The following is a 19431-nucleotide window of genomic DNA, read 5'->3' on the forward strand; positions in this document are numbered from 1 at the left end:
CACAAGAACAGGAAAGGCGGCCCCACTCCAGGGGGAGGTCGCGTTCCAGAAGAGGTTCTAGACCCAAGGCCCGCTCCCAATCACGGGGGCGCTCGTGTTCTCAAGGTCACCATCAGGGTCGGGATCAGCCTGGGCGGCACCCGAACAGCCAGCTACCTGGCGTTCAGTTCGAGATCACGGCTTCACATCCGGGGAGGACGCCTGCAGTTACTTCGAAAGGCAGCTGGGCTGAGCGAGTGCGCAACGGCGGGGCAGAGGTGATGACAGGTAAGCTGCCAGAGCATGATAGAATTGCACAGCTAGAGCAAGAAAACGCGAGACTTACAAAATCAAATGAGAGGCTATCAGCTGAGTTAAAGGAAATAAAAATTCATCTCACTAAGCTAACCAGCGCGCAATCTTCACAGCCAATGCCTCAGCCAGTTGATGTCCCTGTGGCTGAAAACGTGGGGGACTCGAGAACCGCGAAAAAGAGGGCAGTCATGGCAGAACACGTGGAAGCCAACCAAACGACCATGTCAGATATGAAAGAGGTGTTTGACACGCTCAGCAAAGTAGTAGCCAATCTTAGCGAGCAGATGGGTAGGCTACAATCAAGCGTGGCGGCACTGGAAGAGCATATGACTTTGCGCATTACAAAGGTCGAATCATATCTGCACAACACAGCAAGGCCTCCTCATGCACCAAGCTCACCCCTTCGGCCACCAATACTAGTGGTACCAAACCTGTCGACAGGTGCAGCATCAGGCTCTGGCCACCCATGTAATAACCATGATGGCAGCGCTACGTGAAGCATTTCGTATCTGGCAATGGAACTGTAGAGGTTACCTTAAAAAGAAGGCAACCCTGCAGCAGTATATCAGGAGCAGCCAAGAAAAGCCTCATATTATATTATTACAAGAGACCCTTTCACCGCAAGCAACGTTGCCTGGATTCCGGCCTGTAATAGGGGATACTGAAGGGAGGGGAGTCTGCACCTTCGTATGCAACAAACTAACGCACGTAACCCATGACCTCAAGATAGAAGCAGGCCGATTGGAACACGTCTTGGTAGAGATCGTGCCGGGTACCAGCAACCGTCAGAGCATTTTCATTCTTAATATATACAGCAGTCCAAAGGAACAAAAGCAAGGGTTCAAGACGGTTCTAAAGAAAGCTGTTAATATCGCCGGGGAATGTCCACTCGTCATAGCAGGTGATTTCAACGCCCCTCATCATACATGGGGTTACAAGTACAACACTGGGAAAGGAAATCGACTTTGGCAAAGTGCCAGTGAACTTGATCTCACCCTAATCACAGACCCCAGCCTACCAACAAGGCTTGGTACATCTTGCTGCAGGGATTCCACCCCGGACCTTACATTTGTAAGGAACATCAAGAAGGCCCAGTGGATGAACCTTGCTGTAGACCTAGGGAGTGACCACTGCATTCTTGCCACTACCTTCTCCATGGAGCGTAAAAAGCAGAGAGAATTCCACTTCACAGACTGGGATAAGTTCAGGAAGATAAGGATGGAAAGGGAACAAGATGGCCACAGACAAGGCTTGGAGCAGTGGGTCAAACAGATTAAAGATGACATCAAATCCGTCTCCTCCACCATTACCACAGATCTTCCGGTTGAAAGAATGGATAGCCGGCTTGCTCATCTTCTTGAGGCAAAGCAAGCACTACTGAACCGTTGGAAGGGTCAGCGCCTGAACCGAAGACTGAGGAAGAAGATAGCTGAGGTAAACAGATCAGTCGAGGAACATTGTCGCGCACTATCGAGGCAGCAATGGGACGAAATCTGCAACTCCGTCGATGGTCAGATGCGCAATGGCAAGACATGGAATATGTTAAAGCATCTCCTCAACGAAAACATTACCAAAACAAATCAAAAGCATGTCATCGCTCGAATTTTGCATAAAGAGATAGGGCGCACTACAGAACAGCAAGTTGTCCAGCAGCTCGTGCATAAGTACCTCCCAATCAAAAGAGGATTGGCACCACCAAGTAGACAGTACCAGGGCACGCCAAATCCAGGTCTTGAGGGCGACTTTAACATCGAGGAGATCAGAAGAGCCTTGCATGATCTCAACGGCAGGTCGGCCCCTGGTCCGGACGGTATATCAAACAAGGCCCTGCGTAACCTTAATGACGATTCAATTGAAACCCTGAGGGATATGATCAATTCAGCATGGAAAGAAGGCAGGGTGCCAGAGCAGTGGAAGCTGGTCAGCACGATCCTTATTCCTAAGCCAGGAAAGCCCCCTAACTTGGACAACATGAGGCCAATATCCTTGACATCATGTATCGGCAAGGTCGCAGAACATGCCATACTGCACAGGATAAACAAGTACTTGGAAGATAACAACATATATACACACAATATGGTTGGATTCAGGGCAGGGCTATCCACACAAGATGCATTGAAGCTTATCAAACACCAGGTCATTGACAATGAAACCAGAGACGTGAGAGCCATTCTGTGCCTAGATCTAGAAAAAGCGTTTGACAACATCCACCACTCATTCATACTCGAAGCAATTTCCAAGCTTGGTCTAGGGAAAGCCTTCTATGACTACGTATGGTCCTTTCTTACAGATTGGAAAGCCGTGATGAAGATTGCAGATATCGAGACCGCAGAAATCGAACTAGAAGCAAGGGGCACGCCACAAGGGGCAGTGATTTCACCAATGCTGTTTAACATTGCCATGATTGGACTGTCAAAGAAATTATCGAGCATTGAAGGATTGAAGCACAGCATCTACGCAGATGACATTACCATCTGGTGCACAGGTGGAAGCGAGGGGCAGATTGAGAGCGCTCTGCAAGAGGCGATTGACACCGTAGAAGACTACCTTCGCCCTTCCGGGCTCAAGTGCTCCTCGAGTAAGTCAGAACTTTTGCTTTATCGGACTGCACGCCGGGGACCAAAGCCCAGGGGATGGAAGCCGTTAAACCAGATAGACATCCATCTCCGTACAAATCAAGGGGATGCCATCCAGAGGGTCGACTCCATCAAAGTCCTGGGAATGCTGATAGAGTCTACCGGCGCCAACAGCAAATCTATAGCCAAGTTAACTCGGAAAACAGACAGTGCGGTGCACCTCATACGCAGAGTGGCCAACAAAAGAAATGGGATCAAGGAAGACAACCTCATCAGGTTGATGCATGCGTTTGTTCTAAGTCACTTCACATACGAGGCAGCAATGCACAACTGGTCAAGAGCAGAGTCCGAGACACTGAATGTGCTCCTCAGGAAAGTTATCAAGAAGGTCCTGGGCCTACCCATACATACCAGCACCGAGCGTCTGCTTGAGCTTGGCATACACAACACGCTCGAAGAAATAGCAGAAGCCCAAGAGAGAGCACAATTTGCAAGGTTATCTACTACAAGGTCGGGGAGAATGATCCTGCAGGAGCTGGGCCAAAACCCAATAGCAATCAGACGCAATTACAATGATATCCCTGACAACATCAGGGAGACTATCACGGTATCTCCTATACCGAGAAACATGCATCCAGAACACAACGTCGGAAGAAGAGTAGCGAGGGCCAGGACTATACTTCGTCAAGTCTCGAACGAGGAACGAGGGGTCGTATTTGTTGACGCGGCTTCCTACGCCAATGGGAAAGCGTTTGTGGCAGTGGTAGTCGATGGGGCTGGCCATGTCGTCAACTCAGCGACGGTCAGGACGAAAGACCCAATCATTGCGGAACAAGTGGCCATCGCCTTAGCACTCAAGATGGATAACATTGAAGTGGTCTACAGTGATTCCATGGCAGCACTACGGGCGTTCGCCAAGGGGACGGTCTGTGAACAAACGCTAAAAATACTGCAAGGCAAGAACATAACACATCATCTTCTGAGTTGGTTCCCAGCTCACCTTGGACAAATCAACGATTCCCCTCCCAATCTCAACGAAGCAGCACACGAGGCGGCGCGAGAACTCTCCAACCGCGCCTCCCCGGGGATGCGTTCTAGCGGTGAAGGGGATAACCGGGAAATTCTTACAACATATAACGAGCTCACTAAACATTTCTACCTGTCTAGAAGGATTTTTCCTCCACCTCACAAAAATCTAACCCGGTCCCAAGCACTTACATTAAGGCTTTTGCAAACGCGGATGTACCCTACTTTGAAAATGTTACACATCATGTACCCTGACCTATATCCAAGTAATCTTTGTCCACATTGTGGGGAAATAGCTTCATTAGAACACATGCTCTGGCAGTGCACCAAATTCGCTCATTTATCGCACATCACCTCTGCCAGATAGGAGGCGGCAATCCGCAGCTCATCCTTGGCAGATCAGCTCTGGGCTGTCCACCAAGCCCGCGAGGCGGCTGAGGAGCTTGGCATCTCAGTCCCCACGTGGGAGCTGCCCGCAACACAGTGATCTGGGTTTTGGAGGACCAAATAAAAGTTTATCCAATCCATACACGCAAATAAAAACGCTCAGTATATGTTTATAAAAACAACCATTACTGATCATTGTCCGATTCACAATATACCCAGATATATGTCGTGGAAATAAATCCGTCCCAACGCGCTAATAAATATGCACAGTATATCTTTATAAATAATATACACATAAACCTCAGCTACTTAGTTGATTCTGAATTTAGAGCCAGTACATTATAATTATTCCCAATGACGTTAATAATGCAATGTTTAGTTCTCGTACTAGTGAGATCAAGGTGAGGAAATTCTGCTTTCTTAATTGCTTCAATCAGACAGCCAAACACACCGTGTGCATCTAATGGAGAACATGTACGGAGGAACCACCTACATGTAACATGTAAATAAGCAATTGTTGGGCTAATTATAGTTGTGTATGATTGGCTTCGACATATTACCGCAAGCCTCAGGGTGCTATACTGGGCCTGTGCCCCCCCCCCCTACTATTTTTTCTGTCATGGCACGTGCAAGAAAATTCCCTCCCTGAAATTAAGCCACCCCCCCCCCCCCAAAAAAAAAAAAAAAAAAAAAAATTCTGGCTACGCGCTTGCCTGCCGCAAGCATATCAGATATTGCCTCACCTCATGCAGAGAACATCGGTCTAACTACGAACATATTGTAGCGAAACTTCGGGGTTGTCTAAGCTAGACACATCTGAAGACCGTCGAGACAAAAAAGCGTGGGAGCAATTTCGCACAGGCAAGCGTTGACAGGTGGACACGAAGTCTGGGAGCACTCATTGGGGGTTTATTTATCTAATACAACTTAAATTTCCACTATGCACTAAGTAAATACGAAACATGGAAAATGATGACATACCCCTCGGCTTGCCTGACTGGTCTCTGGTGGTAAGATGCGCTGTTGACCCCAAGTCCACTCACTCCAAAAAGGACCCGAGTAGCTGGTTAAATAGGGTTTTCCAGTATCCACGGGTGCGTAGACCAATCGGGCAAGCCGAGAATAACCAATGCCAACACGAGTTTTCATGGTCGCGTGAAGCCTGCCTCCTAACAAAACTGTAGCAGGTTTTTGAAACGGGCACATTCTCTAAAACGGCCTTGACGCGCAAGCAAGTGCTTAAATGTCGCTCCCTGATTGCCCGGAGGACGCGAGCGGCGGCTCGCTCGTTTTGGGTGGTGGTGATAGTGGTTAGAAGAGGAGAAAGGTGCCTAATTTCTGCAGCTCGGTCGGGAGGACGGTGCAGTGCCTGGTTTGAAGCGAAGCGGGCACAGTGACCGACCGGATGCAGCTTTTTCTGTTCAGACTCTCATTCTTTCTGGAGGCGCCCTCCTCGAGACAAGTCGTTAAATAGCGCTTCTAACAAGAGCATCTGGCAAAGAACAAACTTCAGCTGTAGCTGAAAAAGAAAAATCTTTTTGTGAGACATTGCCTTCGCGACAATATACTGATGTGGAGTTTTTTTTTTTTTAGAGAACCTGAGAAAAAAGTAGTTCCTTGCTATGGACAATGTCGTTAGGCTTCCTCCAATAATTTTTTACCAGTGCACCTATGTCTTCAAAATACATACCTCAGAATCTAAATATAGCCCACTATCGTCAATATTCAGGGGTAAATTTGGATATTAGTGGGTTTGAATTAACCCGTAAAAAAAGTAAATCTCAGTGAATGAACGATATAGATGCAATGCAACACTTCGTCATTATTCATATGTGTAGTTTTACGTCCCAAAACAACTATATTGCTACGTAGCTGAAATATCAGCGGTCAAAAGACGACAAGGAGGAAGTGGTCTGTCGGTTGTGCGTGCTGTCCTCCATCTTAGTCCATGCTATACCTATCAGTGTCAATATAGATTCTAAATAGACATGCCTCGTGTCATTTTTACGTAACATCTTTGTGGCAGAGGTGCTGGGTACTTTCCTGTCTTAATCACGAAGGTCCGCAACAGCCACATCATTATAGTTCCAACCATGTCACAGGTTGAACAACCATCGTCTTCACCACCGGCCCCTTCCGTGACTTCTACGTACGTTGTTCTACCTCCTGCTCGTGCTATGAACGATATAGATGCAATCCTACTCTTCGTTATTAATCATATGTGTGGTTTTTCGTCCCAAAGGCACTATACGAATATGAGAAATGCCGTAGTGGAGGGCTCTGGAAATTTACACCATCTCGTATTCTTTAATGAGCGCTGTGGGTCAGCAGTCAAGCACCCTAGCCACTCTTTCACCGAGGACGCCATTCTTTATAATAACATAAATAATAATAGTAATATTTACGTGCCAAATCCACGATATGATATTGGCCATTTAAAATGGCTAGGATATTTTCAACCTTCTGGAGTTCTTTATCGTGCAGTGACATCGCATAGTACACGGGCTTTAGCCGCACGAATGGGATAGCCTTGTTTGCTGCATTCATCATAAGTCTTGCACTAATATGTGTCACTCAGTTATCGGCCACTAATCCACCTAAAGTGATGCAGCCTTTTCAAGAGAGCATGACAAAGCACTGATCAGAAACACGCAAAACTACCGACGCAGATAGAGCATTGTAGCTGAAGGAAGCATTGGCAGAAACACCTGTGTCGCCAATAGCTAGCACCACAGCCGATGGGGCGGGTGGAAAGGGAACTAGCGCTCTCACAGGCGAAGAGGAGCATTCGGCGGGCCGTACCAAAGGAGGAGATTGAGCGGGCGTGGTACTGTAAAAGACTGGAGAGACACAAGGGCACATTTTTTCATATAGTGGCATACCCGCTGCGCATAGCACTGCCTTGTTTGGCTTTGGGGATTTTCGGGCGTACTGAAATTCATGGTTTTGTCAAAAGGGTAGCCTGGGGGTCTTTAAAGGGAAGAAAAAGTGCATATCAATTTTACATAGCTACTAGGGTGATGCAAGCACTGAGTAAATGAAGCAACAGCCTCCTACTAAAACTGTGTATGATGCACATGGGCTTTGCTTCACATGTGCAAGTGGTCTTAAATGTTGTTTGCGTTCATCGATGCATATCAAACAAAGCTCTAATTACTCTGTTTGATGACATTTTATCTTTTTATTAGGATGTTCAGCAGAAAAGCCAATTATTGCCCAATTGAAAAAGTCGAGCAAGCTATTTCTGCAGGATTCGTCGTGTTATGATGTTGCTCCAAAGCTGTCCATGTGTAGAGAGTGTAGGATGATGTCAGACCAGAGGGACAAGAAAATGCCAAACATTTTCTGTCGCTTCTACGCATTCAGAAAGTAAGTTGCAGTGACATCAAAGTGTTGTTAAAGAATAGATAATTTTTAAGTTGCTCATTTGGCACACTTTTACTTCCAGGCTACGCTTTGGCAAGAATGGCACTGTGCTCAGTGGTGGCTTCTCGGAACCATGTGATGCTTCAGAAGAAGATTTAAAGCTGTGGCTGCCTTCATTGGATCATACACCTAAAGACTTAGATGTTAACACCGCAAATATCATACTGTCCCATGTGGGCGACCAGTTTTGTGATCTCGTGGAGCAAGAGAGGGAAGCGCAGTCTCTACACATGGGCGAAGATAAGACCATATCGTGGAAGCGCGTTGTGCAAGGTGTGCTTGAAATGTGTGATGTCTGTGAGACAACTCTCTTCAACATTCACTGGGTGTGTCGCAAGTGCGGTTTTGTGGTGTGTGTAGACTGCTACAAGGCAAAGAAGAATGGCATAGTGAAAGGTTGGTAATTTATACCATGGTTCCATGGTTTATTACTTATACTGTTTTGCCTTTTCAGCTGAGGACACACCCCCGAAAGACAGAGATGAGTTCCAGTGGCTCCTGTGTGCCAACCGACAGCCACATGAGCAGAATAAACTGATGATGACACAAATAATACCTAGCAAGGCTTTTTGCAACGTCAGCGAGAGCCTGCACTTGAGACGCCCGGAGAGGAAGAATGACTACGAGACAAGCTCCTATATTACGCATATGAAAGTGGGTTATAATAATAATTACTATTAAAAATAGATATCTTATAAAAATTAGCTCAAGTGTTGTAATACTGTGCTGTCTTTCTGCAAGTTTGCGTTCCATCTTTGAGAACATGCTTGGCTGTACTTGGTAGCCATGAAAGCAGGCGGTTCTTCGTAAGGTTACAGGTTGAATCCTTGCTAAAAGGTGCTTGTTTACGTGCGTGTACTGTTGTTCAAGGGGAGACACGGGTCTTGGAGCAATCAATAATGGCCAAAAAGAGACTTTTTTGCAGAGCCTATTTTCAGGGCGTTTGCATTTCTGAGCACCTGCTCTCAAATTATCAACGCTAAGTTTGGTTGGGAAACGTGATAAAATGGGCCTCCAAAGCGCTAAGGCAGCAGTGAAATGCCCCGAAAGGAACAAACTTCGTTCAAACATTGCGCGCGCCATCAGTGTTGCACAGGGCCGAGCGCCGCCTTCTTAAAGCGAGATTTGAAGCAGTTTCCCTTAGTATAACTAATTGAAAAACATTGAAACCAATTGCATTTTTGAATACAGGAGGAAGAAACCCATATACATACATAATTTCATTACGGTATCTTGTAACTAAAGTTGATATTTAACACCAGTGTCTCCCCTTAAAACAGTGGTCACCCTGCATCGAAATAGACTTCCAGAGCCAATTTTGAAGTTATTTTCTCCTTTTTCTAGTATCTTTCAGAGTGATGATGTAAAGCTGTTAGATAATATTATTATGTTGCTCCTTGATCTTGTGTTTTTGCAGCAACTCATGAGTTACGTCAAGAAGAGCTTCTCTGAGGAGAGCAGTGCAGTCAGCGATGAAACGGGGAGTGCTGGAAAATGCCAAAAGCAAGCTGTGAATGATGGCGCCAAAACGTCCTCTGGTGCTGTAGGTGGCAGCTATAGGGGGTGTAACGGAGGCTCTCCATTGTCGGTCTTGGAAGATGTAGCACTGCACTCCTCTACCAGATTTGATGACAAAAGGGATCAGCAGCAGGCGAGTGAAGCTGGTGATGACGAGAAGGGTGAAGACTTTTCCGCACTGCGTGAACTCCTCATCCGCCCTACTGGTGGCAGTGCTAAGAGCCAGTTGGATGAAGTAGTAGCAACAGCAGTACAGCATTTGGTGGGCAAGAAAGATGAACAGCATCTGGTGCATTTCCCCCGACGCTTTCCCAGCCCACGAAAAGGTTGTAAAGTCTTGCCTGTACGTGTCTGCAGCCTAGCCGAGACTTCACTGCTTTACCCCAAGGTTTCCCATTCGTGGCTCCGCGATGGAAAGTTGCTTGAACATGATGATCCAAGAAACAAGCACAACTTGGCCATATTCCAGGAGCAGTGGAAGCGAGGCCAGGTTAGTGCATGTGGTGCATTCTCTACATTGAGCGTATTATTCAGCATGCTTTCTGAAGATTACTGCATACATGCCAACTCTCCCATTCACCCCAGAGACTCGTCATTGCACGGGCATGGCGCCATCAGTGTTGCACAGGGCCGAGCGCCGCCTTCCTAAAGCGAGATCTGAAGCAGTTTCCCATAGTATAACTAATTGAAAAACATTAAAACCAATGGCATTTTTGAATACAGGAGGAAGAAACCCATATACATACATAATTTCATTACAGTATCTTGTAACTAAAGTTGATATTTAACACCAGTGTCTCCCCTTAAAACAGTGGTCATCTGCATCGAAATAGACTTCCAGAGCCAATTTTGAAGTTCTTTTCTCCTTTTTCTAGTATCTTTCAGAGTGATGATCTTGATCTTGTGTTTTTGCAGCAACTCATGAGTTCCGTCAAGAAGAGCTTCTCTGAGGAAAGCAGTGGAGTCAGCGATGAAACGAGGAGTGCTGGAAAATGCCAAAAGCAAGCTGTGAAAGACGGCGCCAAAACGTCCTCTGGTGCTGTAGGTGACAGCTATAGGTGGTATGACGGAGGCTCTCGACTGTCGGACTTCGCAGATGTAGCACTGCTCTCCTCTAGCAGAATTGATGACAAAAGTGATCAGCAGCAGGCGACTGAAGCTGGTGATGACGAGAAGGGTGAAGACTTTTCCACACTGCGTGAACACCTCATCCGCCCTACTGGTGGCAGTGCTAAGAGCCAGTTGGATGAAGTAGTAGCAACAGCAGTGCAGCATACGGTGGGGAAGGAAGATGAACAGCAGCTGGTGCGTTTCTGCCGACACCCCAGCGCACAAAAAGGTCCTGAAGTCTTGCCTGTACGTGTCTGCAGCCTAGCCGAGAGCTCATTCCTTTACCCCAAGGTTCCCCATTCATGGCTCTGCGATGGAAAGTTGCTTGTACTCCATGATCCAAGAAACGAGCTCAACTTGACATTATTCCAAGAGCAGTGGAAGCGAGGCCAGGTTAGTGCATGTGGTGCATTCTCTACATTGAGCGTATTATTCAGCATGCTTTCTGAAGATTACTGCATACCTGCCAACCCTCCCATTCACCCTGGAGACTCGTCATTGCACGGGCATGGTTATACATTTTCTGGAAAACTGCTCTGACCCCACAGCTTTCCAGAGGCACTGCGGTATTCCTCGTACAGAATTAAAAGGTGATAGAGTGCCTTTGATTGTGCCTTTAATCTATGTAAAACTACAGTGGTGTTTTTGTTATTTACAGTTTGGGGTGTTTCTTTTTTTTTTTATCTTGATCAGGAAGTTGTGATAACGTAAAAAGACCAGATCTTTCTTTTCTCTATTGAACTGCAGAGTGCCCACCAGCCATGTAGCTCCTGTTATGCTGTAGTACTTGGCAGTGTCTTCATGCATAAAGAGTGTTTTATGCATACTCTTGCTTTGTAGTGTTTCGCAGTGTACAAGGCAACATGGAGCAGTGTTTAATTTAGTTTGTATGGATTCCTAAAGTCCTTATAATACCCTTCAATATTAACGTGCAACAAGATTCCTTGATGGTTATAGAATTTTTTCATCCTTCAAACATTTAATTTTGGGAGCTGTGCATGACCGAACACACATCGGTAGGGTTTACCAACTACAGTAGAAGATGCGAGACTCAAGGAGGGCGCGCAAATACTCATAAATCGCGAAATTTTCCGTCGTCAGTACAACTAGCAAAATCAATTTCTGTCAAAAGAACTCGCACAGGTCTTCATGGAACATGTGTGAACGGACGGGAGAGCACAGCTGCTGTCGGGAAAGCACGGGTCGAAGCTTCGCTTGAGGCCAACTGAATACTGAATGCCAAAGTAGTGCCATAGTACGCAGACCGACAGCAACATTACTAGATCCCTCAGACAGAAACTTCAAAAAGCTTCTGGCCTTTTTTAGATCTTTATTGCCATTAGTTTACTGCTGCATTAGCCCTGTGCCCTCCGCTAATAGTCTCTATTGATGATGGCTACATCGTGAGCGCAGTTTTCTGCCCAGCGATTTTGGAAAATGGTAGTTTTGTTTCGAATCCATGTCCGCTGCCAGAGCATGTGCTTCTAAACGGTCATTTTTTGTTACCTATGATTGTATCTGCTGCCGTTTTGTCGGCCTCGTTTGTTTAAAGCGACGTTGTTGCTTTGACTAGTTGAGCATTGGACGCGTGTGAGATTTCGGAGTTCTGGTTCGTGCACATCAGTGTGAGTTTTCTCAAAATGCGTTTTATTTCATAGATATCAATTACCCCTTTTTACGAGACTGGGCGTAAAAGACACTGTGGGTAGGCGGGATAAGCACTGGTTATTGAAGGTAACTGACTGGATTCTAAGAGAAGGCAAATGTGTGAGGGGGAAGCGGACAATTAGGTGGGCAGATGAGATATAAGTTTGCAAGTATAATGCATATCCAAGAGCCATTGAAACTGGGATTGATAAGAAAACGTGTACATATATACCCTGCTAATGAGAGACGCTTCATATAAAAGTCAAGCATTGCTTTTCTGTAGATCTGTCTATGAAGGGGTTCAGTTTTAGAAAGAAAAATGGTTTGTTAATGCAATGAAATTGCATGTGCTAGTCATAATTGTAGCATTTCTTGTTTTGCTTGCCATGATTATTGCTGCTCTTTGATTCATCAACAGTAAGACTGGTGCTACTTCAAGGTAATCTTGACATATGCTAGAAGAATCAAAGAGGTCGCTCTAGGTCTTGCTTCTATGGAACACTGAAGTGAATGTGTTCTGCCATTCACTTTTAAACGCATTCAAAATACACAATGAGCGTGCATGTGCAAACTTGACTTTTTTGCGGTTGTGTAGTGTGGTTGACAGCTATCGATATCAGCCTCGCTTTTAAGAAGCTGCTTGCACAATATCTGAACAAATTAGTGTTAGATATAGAAGGGATTCTGTAAGTGTTACACATCATAAATTTAGTATTCTTTATCGTTTATGCTTTCTATTGAAGCTTCGTAATAGTTAATATGTTATATAAGATAAAATGCAATGTTTTGCAGTATTGCAGTCCTTGAAGGTAATATTCGGAATATGGTAATAATGGTAAATCAAATTGCTTTATGCTTCTTTTGCAGCCTGTGCTGGTCACTGACGTTTGCAAGAACTTGAATATGTCACTGTGGCACCCCGACGGTTTTTGCCGAGATTTTGGTGAAGTGCGAAATGACCTGGTGAATTGCCGAAATGGCAGCATCCTTCCAAACCAGCCAATGCGGAAGTTTTGGGAAGGCTTTGAGAACTTTGGCAAGCGCATGAAAGATGAAGATGGAGAATTTATGCTGCTGAAGCTGAAGGACTGGCCACCTGGTGACGACTTCAGCGACATGCTGCCCAGCAGGTTCAATGATCTCATGAAGGTGTTGCCACTACCAGAGTACACTCACCGAGATGGAGTTTTCAACTTGGCTGGGCGGCTGCCGGAATGTTTTGTTAGGCCGGACCTTGGGCCTAAGATGTACAATGCCTATGGTACGTTCATTCTTTTTTTTTACATCTTTGTTCTGTCATCGTGGTGTGTGTATGTGTGAAGCCACTGAGGAAGGGGTTTAACATAAGACTTGGCACATTGTAAACACAAAACGGTCCTCACTATACCATAATTTGGAAATAGCAGTTGGGTCTTATCTTCACAAGCTTGGTACCTATATATTTTCACCCATGGTGAACACTCGTGTGCCTTGTGAGTGCAGCTTTGCTAAGAAAGAAGTAAATGCTAACTGTATACAATTTTGATCAAACCTTCCTCAAAATTGGCAGACTACTACTTTTTTTTCTACATTCAAAACAACAGGTCTGAGTATTTCCTCAGCGCATGTCTTCGCTGCTTATAGAACTGCAGCATGCAAAAAAAGTTCAAATGCCTGAAATAGGCAGTAGCACCAGATGCGCACCACAACTTGATATGACCGTCACAACCTCGTGGCGTTTCCACTTTTAGCTGACACTAACTATAAATTTACCGTTTCTCCAATTGTGGCATTAGATGCACAGTATCTTGAAGTAAGGCGTAGCCATCATAGCAAGAACCCTGCAGCCACACTATCTATAATGATACATAGCTAACAAGTGAATAATCATCACAAACAGGTACAGAAAAAGCAACTTCTTGGTTTATTTCAGTGCAGTGATATGTGAATCAGATTGAGTCAGGCATTGCAACAGTAACTCAAATTATTTCTTTTAAAATTTGGCTGTGTGTGACTAGTCTTATCTTGCTTCCAGCTGTAACGTATCACCGATGCAGGGACACTCTGAACAAAAGCTTGTTGACAATGTTGCAGTGGCAGTCTGTTCGAGGTCTGTTAGTGATCTCAAGCATGGGAACATTACGTACTGATAACTGTACTGGGCAGGAGTGAGCGAATGGGAGATAGTTGCAAGTGAAGCGTGTGGCTTCTATTTTAGTTGGTACAATCTTGAGGGGTTGGGCAGTGGCAAAGCTGGTAAAAGGTAGTACAAGTATTTTATCTTGCAAGTGAATTGCATGCAATTCCAAAGGCTTATTGAACCGTTTGTGTCATGAGACTCTCACTGCTGGAATCTGCAAATCTGGCGATTCAATGCTGCTGCTCATGTAAAAAAAAAAAACCTGAAGAACTCGATGCATTTGATCACTTAGTTTGCTTTGATGATCATGCCAGCATTTTAAAAATTTGTGTTCACTGCCATCAAGTGAGATGTATCCGTGCAAGCCATTCCGTGCTGCTTCTGACGTAAAAAAAAAAAAGAAGACCTGAAGAACTCAATGCATTTGATCACTTTTTTTGCACTGTTGATCATGCCAGCGTTTTAAAAGCTTGTGCTTCTTGCCATCAAGTGGGATGTATCCGTACAAGCCGACACCATGCTCATTAAACATAAGTTGAAATGTGTTGTTAAGCAGGCGGCCAAGAAAAGCACTCCTTTATAGCTGTTGCGTTACTGTGGCTGTCAGGGCTTCAGCTGCCCTGAGATTAGTAATTCATTGCAAAAAAACAGCAAGAATTGACTGCACAACAAAGTAGTTGGATTGGTACTTGGCCCGTTCGTTTGCATTATTTTGTGCCAGGAAGCTATACCAGATCATATTCTCGAAATTCAAACTACTTCACGAATTCTACATGGATTGTACATTTTTATATTAGACTGCAAAGTCACTGAAAGTAATATTTATTTACGCTGTTCTCTTTCTAAGCACACAATGGCGTCTAGACCTCTTTGCAAATAGAACTGTGGAGTGAAACATTGTTTTTGTCTACTTTTTTTTTTTTGCTTTCTCTATCAAACTAGCAACTTTTCAGTTGTTTTGCCCTGTGGCCTTACCTTGCATTGTTTCTGTGCTTGCAGGCTCTGCGCTTTACCCGAATAAACACACTACCAACCTACATGTGGATGTCAGCGATGCTGTGAATATTATGGTTTATCTTGGAATTCCTAAGGATCAGAAGCATGAAGAAGTCATCAAGGGTACTCATGCCAGTTTTGTTGATTTTATTATAAGATTACAGTCCATTAAGTGCCTGCTACAGACGAACCTTTTTATAAGAGACACTGATGCAAGAGACAATTGGGTATAGGAGACACCAGTACACCTACAGTAAAATACAGGTTGATAAAAAATGCATATGAAGTACCCTGCTTATAAGAGACACCTCATATAAAAGACAAGAATGTCTGCCCGGAGTGTGTTTCTTATAAAGGGGTTCAACTGTATAGTTATTGGCAACATTACTAACAAACATACCTTCCACTTTTTTCAGCTGCACTGAACGCAATTGATGAAGGCCCATGTGATGTCCTGACACGAAAGAGGGTGAGAGAAAAGAATGCGAAACCAGGTGCTCTTTGGCACATCTACCATGCCCGTGATGCTGACAAGATCAGAGATTTTCTTAAGAAGGCAAGTCTTGCCTCCATGCTTACACGATTACCACTTCGTGTTTAATTTGTTTTTGCTAATGCAAAGTGTGTTGTGTTTAGAAGCAGCTTTTGTACTGTGTTCTACTGTTGCTTCTAGTAACTATAGTGGTGCCACTATCATGTGCTGTAGTGGCGTAGTGGTTACAGTGCTCAACTACCAACGCCAAAGGTCACAGGTTGGATGCCAGCTGCGGCGGTCGCATTTTCATGGAGTGGAACGCTGAAAGCTTGTGTACTGTGCAATGTCAGTGCATGCTAAAGAACAGCAGATGGTCGTAATTGCTAGATCGCGTGCTTTGCACAGTTGACGTCCAATTTCCCGGACCCTTAAATGACCGCGAAAGTGTTCGGAAAATGAAGGAAAGTGAAGACACTTTTTTAATAGGTATTTTTCGATGACTGAGGGGGTCAAGGCAGGAATACAGGATTTTCATTGCAGTTCAGCAAATAGAACGCTTGGGTGGCTTTCAAAAAAGCCGTTTATGAGGTCTGTTAGGAAAGTATCCGACTTTTTTTTTTTTTTTTTTTTTTTTGCGGGCACCTGATGGATTTAAAACAACCGCGCTTGCATCAGCCGACTTTGAACCTTTGTGCGCACATGTTAATTTTTCCCGCCTGCGAGTACCGTCAGTCGCCGAGACGCACCATTTCAGTTAGGTAGTGTGCTGTGCTCTCGTCGATTTTTCGTTGCAAGGAAAATGACGGATTGACTGGAGCGGTACCCTGCATCAAATTTTGCTAGAAACTTGGTGACAGCCAAGTGTAAATCATTCGAAAGAGCAAGGTGGCTTTCACTGACGATGCTATGAGCTGCGCACAGAATTACGAGTGGTACAACCGGTTCTAAGACGGGCGCACATCGGTGGGGAGCAAACTATACGGTTCAGTCAGCCATGACTGGTCATGACCAGTCTGAAATGAAGTTAACGGTGGTGGTGTGGGACCGTCGTGCAACTATCCGGGAAATAGGGAAGAGGTGGGCATCAGCACTTTCTCTGCACATTCCAATATGACCGAAGATTGCGTCGTGAAGAGAGTTTTAGTGATATTGTCAAAACTGCTCTTGGTGGAGCAAAAGCAGCTTCTTGTTGAAGTCTCACAGGACATGCTGGATTTCACAAGCAGTGACCCTAACTTCATGAACACCATTATCACTAAGGACAAGACTTGAGTGTACGGATACGACCCGGAAACGAAATCCTAGTCATCGCAGTGGAAGCATTCCACGCCACCAAGACCAAAGGAGGTTGCTGCCCACAAAGTGTGCAGCAAAGTCAAAGTGATGTTGAGTGCTTTCTGTGACTCCCCCAGTGTGGAAGTCTTGCGGTGAACTTAAAGAATCACTGAATGACTGCAAAAAAAAAAAGTCATTTTGAACACTAGTGCGCACAATTGACGTGCAGCTGGCCAATGGTGTTCATAATAATTTGTCTCCACTTTAGTTTTCACCTGTTACTTCAATAATTTTTGAGGAAGTGAACACCAGTGCATACTTTCAGAGTTCCACAAGGCCAGCTTTAATATAACTTACTAACCAATTACTCATTTACAAGTTCTGCTCAAGAATTGCAGTGAAATTTTGCGGAAACTTCTCGTGGGTTCCACGACTTTTCGTTTCAGCTTTTTTGAAGCTGACAGCATAAGGATTGTTCAACATGTTGACAGAACAAAAAGACTGGGATAGAGGGATGTACGAGAAGACGGTCGTACCTCCCTCTGCCCCAGTTTTTTTGTGCAGTCAGCATTATGAAAAGTAGGCACCATCTAAGTCAAAACAAAGTTCTCGTAAAGCTTAGTGATTACAGTGGAACACCTGCTATCTGACTTTCAGGAAACCAGGCAAAACCTTCGTATTATCGAAAACTAAAAATAAAGAAAATGACCCTCACGCTTTCTCAAAAAAGGGGTACAGACTTCCTGAATAAGCCCACGGAATGACCTGGTGCCTTTGCATGGAAGGTGGATTATTGATTCTTGCCAGTGGCAGCTCAAGGCAGCATTGCTAAGCTAAAAAAGGTGTGATCGAATCTTTATTCTTAACCATAAAAAATCTAATACTTTGCAGATATCTCTAGTGATTGCTTGTGCGGGAGAACGAAACCAATACTGTTTTGCCAACAGCCTTCCGTCAAGAGTTCGGCAGTGTCGTCGCTATCACATAATGGGGACGGACCACGTTTGTGTAGAATCCATTCAAGCATGACTGAGTTGTGCGCTTTGTAAATTTGTTGCATAGCGAAGTGCAACTATTAGTGGTATCCCGCTATTATAATGTTGACATCAAGTCAAAGTAATTTTGCACGATGAAAACAGCTGCGTCGCGCCCTTATGCATGCGCAAACCTGTGGCTGTGAGTGTGACAAAGGCAGACGATCAGCTGTATGTTGACCAGAAAAAGTTTCCACACACTGAAAACCTGAAAATATCAGTTGTTCATTTTCGACCGGTTGAAGCTACTGTGTGTAGATACAGCTGGACTAGGTAAGGACCTTGGGTATGTACCCACATGATCGAGGTGTATGTAAAGCACATGAACTTCCAGGACACTAAATTCTCCAGCAGCAGAACATGTTAACATACTTTTGTGTAAATATCATACTGTGAGATACCGTAAATATTTTATTATTAGTGGTAGTTCTTTTGTTGCTGCTCAGCTTAAATATAAGCTGCATGTTTACGCTAAACGTTTATATTAGCCTTGTGTGCAACAAGCCTCAATCGGTTCGCATGCAGAGGTGTTATGTGGGGCACATCAAACAGAAATTTTGACTTTGCATGCTCATGAGCTGCAAGCGATGTACACCTGCTGCTTTGCTTGGTCAACGTCTCTTTCATTTCTGTGACATCCAGTGGAAATGCCTGTTTCTCACCGGGAGCGGTCTGTCTACCTTATTTTACGGAGTGGTCGTGTTGCACACTACATGATAGGTAGCACTGCTTGCATCATACGTGCTTCCGAGAATTTTACCCCGGAGATGTGATTAGCATGTTTCCCACTCCAATTTCATGTCTGTCTGATTTGTTCCTTCGCGCCCCTTTGTGGCTTAGTTCAAAGCATTGCCGCCGCCGCATCACAGCACAGTGCATGCAGTAGCGTTGCTGTGACGCTTCCCCTTTCTTTGGCTGCCCTCAAAGTGCCACGATCGGTGACATGCTATCTTAAAGCACCGTATCTTTTAGAAAGGCAGCCTGACTGCCAATAATGTGAACACAAGGAATGCAAGAAGCTGCCCCACGGATCTGTGCACAACTCATCAAAAAAAACTACTTCATATTAATATGTTTATGAAGGATAGATGATGTGCGAGAGTGAGAAAGGGCTAGAGGAGAAGGTGGTGTACAACTAGATCAGGAGCATCTGGCTGGCATTGATAAAAAATAGAAGCGTTGGTTTGTTCTAGCAAGTAAACCGCAAAAAGAACCAAACTGACTTTGACATTGTGGTTTTGTGACAATGGGATGGGGGGGGGGGGGGGGGGACATTTACTACCGGGAACAACTGTCACCATGATTGTGAACATATACGATCACAATTGGTGTAATATGATGCAATGTAGGCCAAGTGAATTGTCTGGACAATTGTAGGGGCATTAGAACTACTGCAGTGATGGAAGTGCTCCTCCCATTCACCTTTTCCATGATGTCATGGCGCAAGCCCCCGGCCTCAGCGGAAAAGTCGAGTAACAGATGGTCTCGGAGGCCTTCATTCTAGCAATGCTAGTTCTCCCAGCCGCTACCGAAATGTCAGAGGACAGC

General features: G+C 44.9%; 1 protein-coding gene across 1 annotated transcript in view; it reads left to right on the plus strand.

The window, feature by feature from the left end:
• Positions 1 to 19431, plus strand: part of LOC119176631 (lysine-specific demethylase 3-like) — an 89036-nt gene that overhangs the window by 23201 nt on the left and 46404 nt on the right. Inside the window, exons 2-9 of the mRNA XM_075876324.1 lie at positions 7472 to 7652; positions 7732 to 8105; positions 8164 to 8363; positions 9127 to 9717; positions 10143 to 10730; positions 12852 to 13245; positions 15103 to 15222; positions 15516 to 15655. Coding sequence (XP_075732439.1) covers positions 7472 to 7652; positions 7732 to 8105; positions 8164 to 8363; positions 9127 to 9717; positions 10143 to 10730; positions 12852 to 13245; positions 15103 to 15222; positions 15516 to 15655 — 2588 coding nt within the window. The remainder of the gene's footprint in view (positions 1 to 7471; positions 7653 to 7731; positions 8106 to 8163; positions 8364 to 9126; positions 9718 to 10142; positions 10731 to 12851; positions 13246 to 15102; positions 15223 to 15515; positions 15656 to 19431) is intronic.

The sequence above is a fragment of the Rhipicephalus microplus genome, chromosome X (genome assembly GCF_043290135.1).
Source record: "Rhipicephalus microplus isolate Deutch F79 chromosome X, USDA_Rmic, whole genome shotgun sequence".
Lineage (NCBI taxonomy): Eukaryota > Metazoa > Arthropoda > Arachnida > Ixodida > Ixodidae > Rhipicephalus > Rhipicephalus microplus.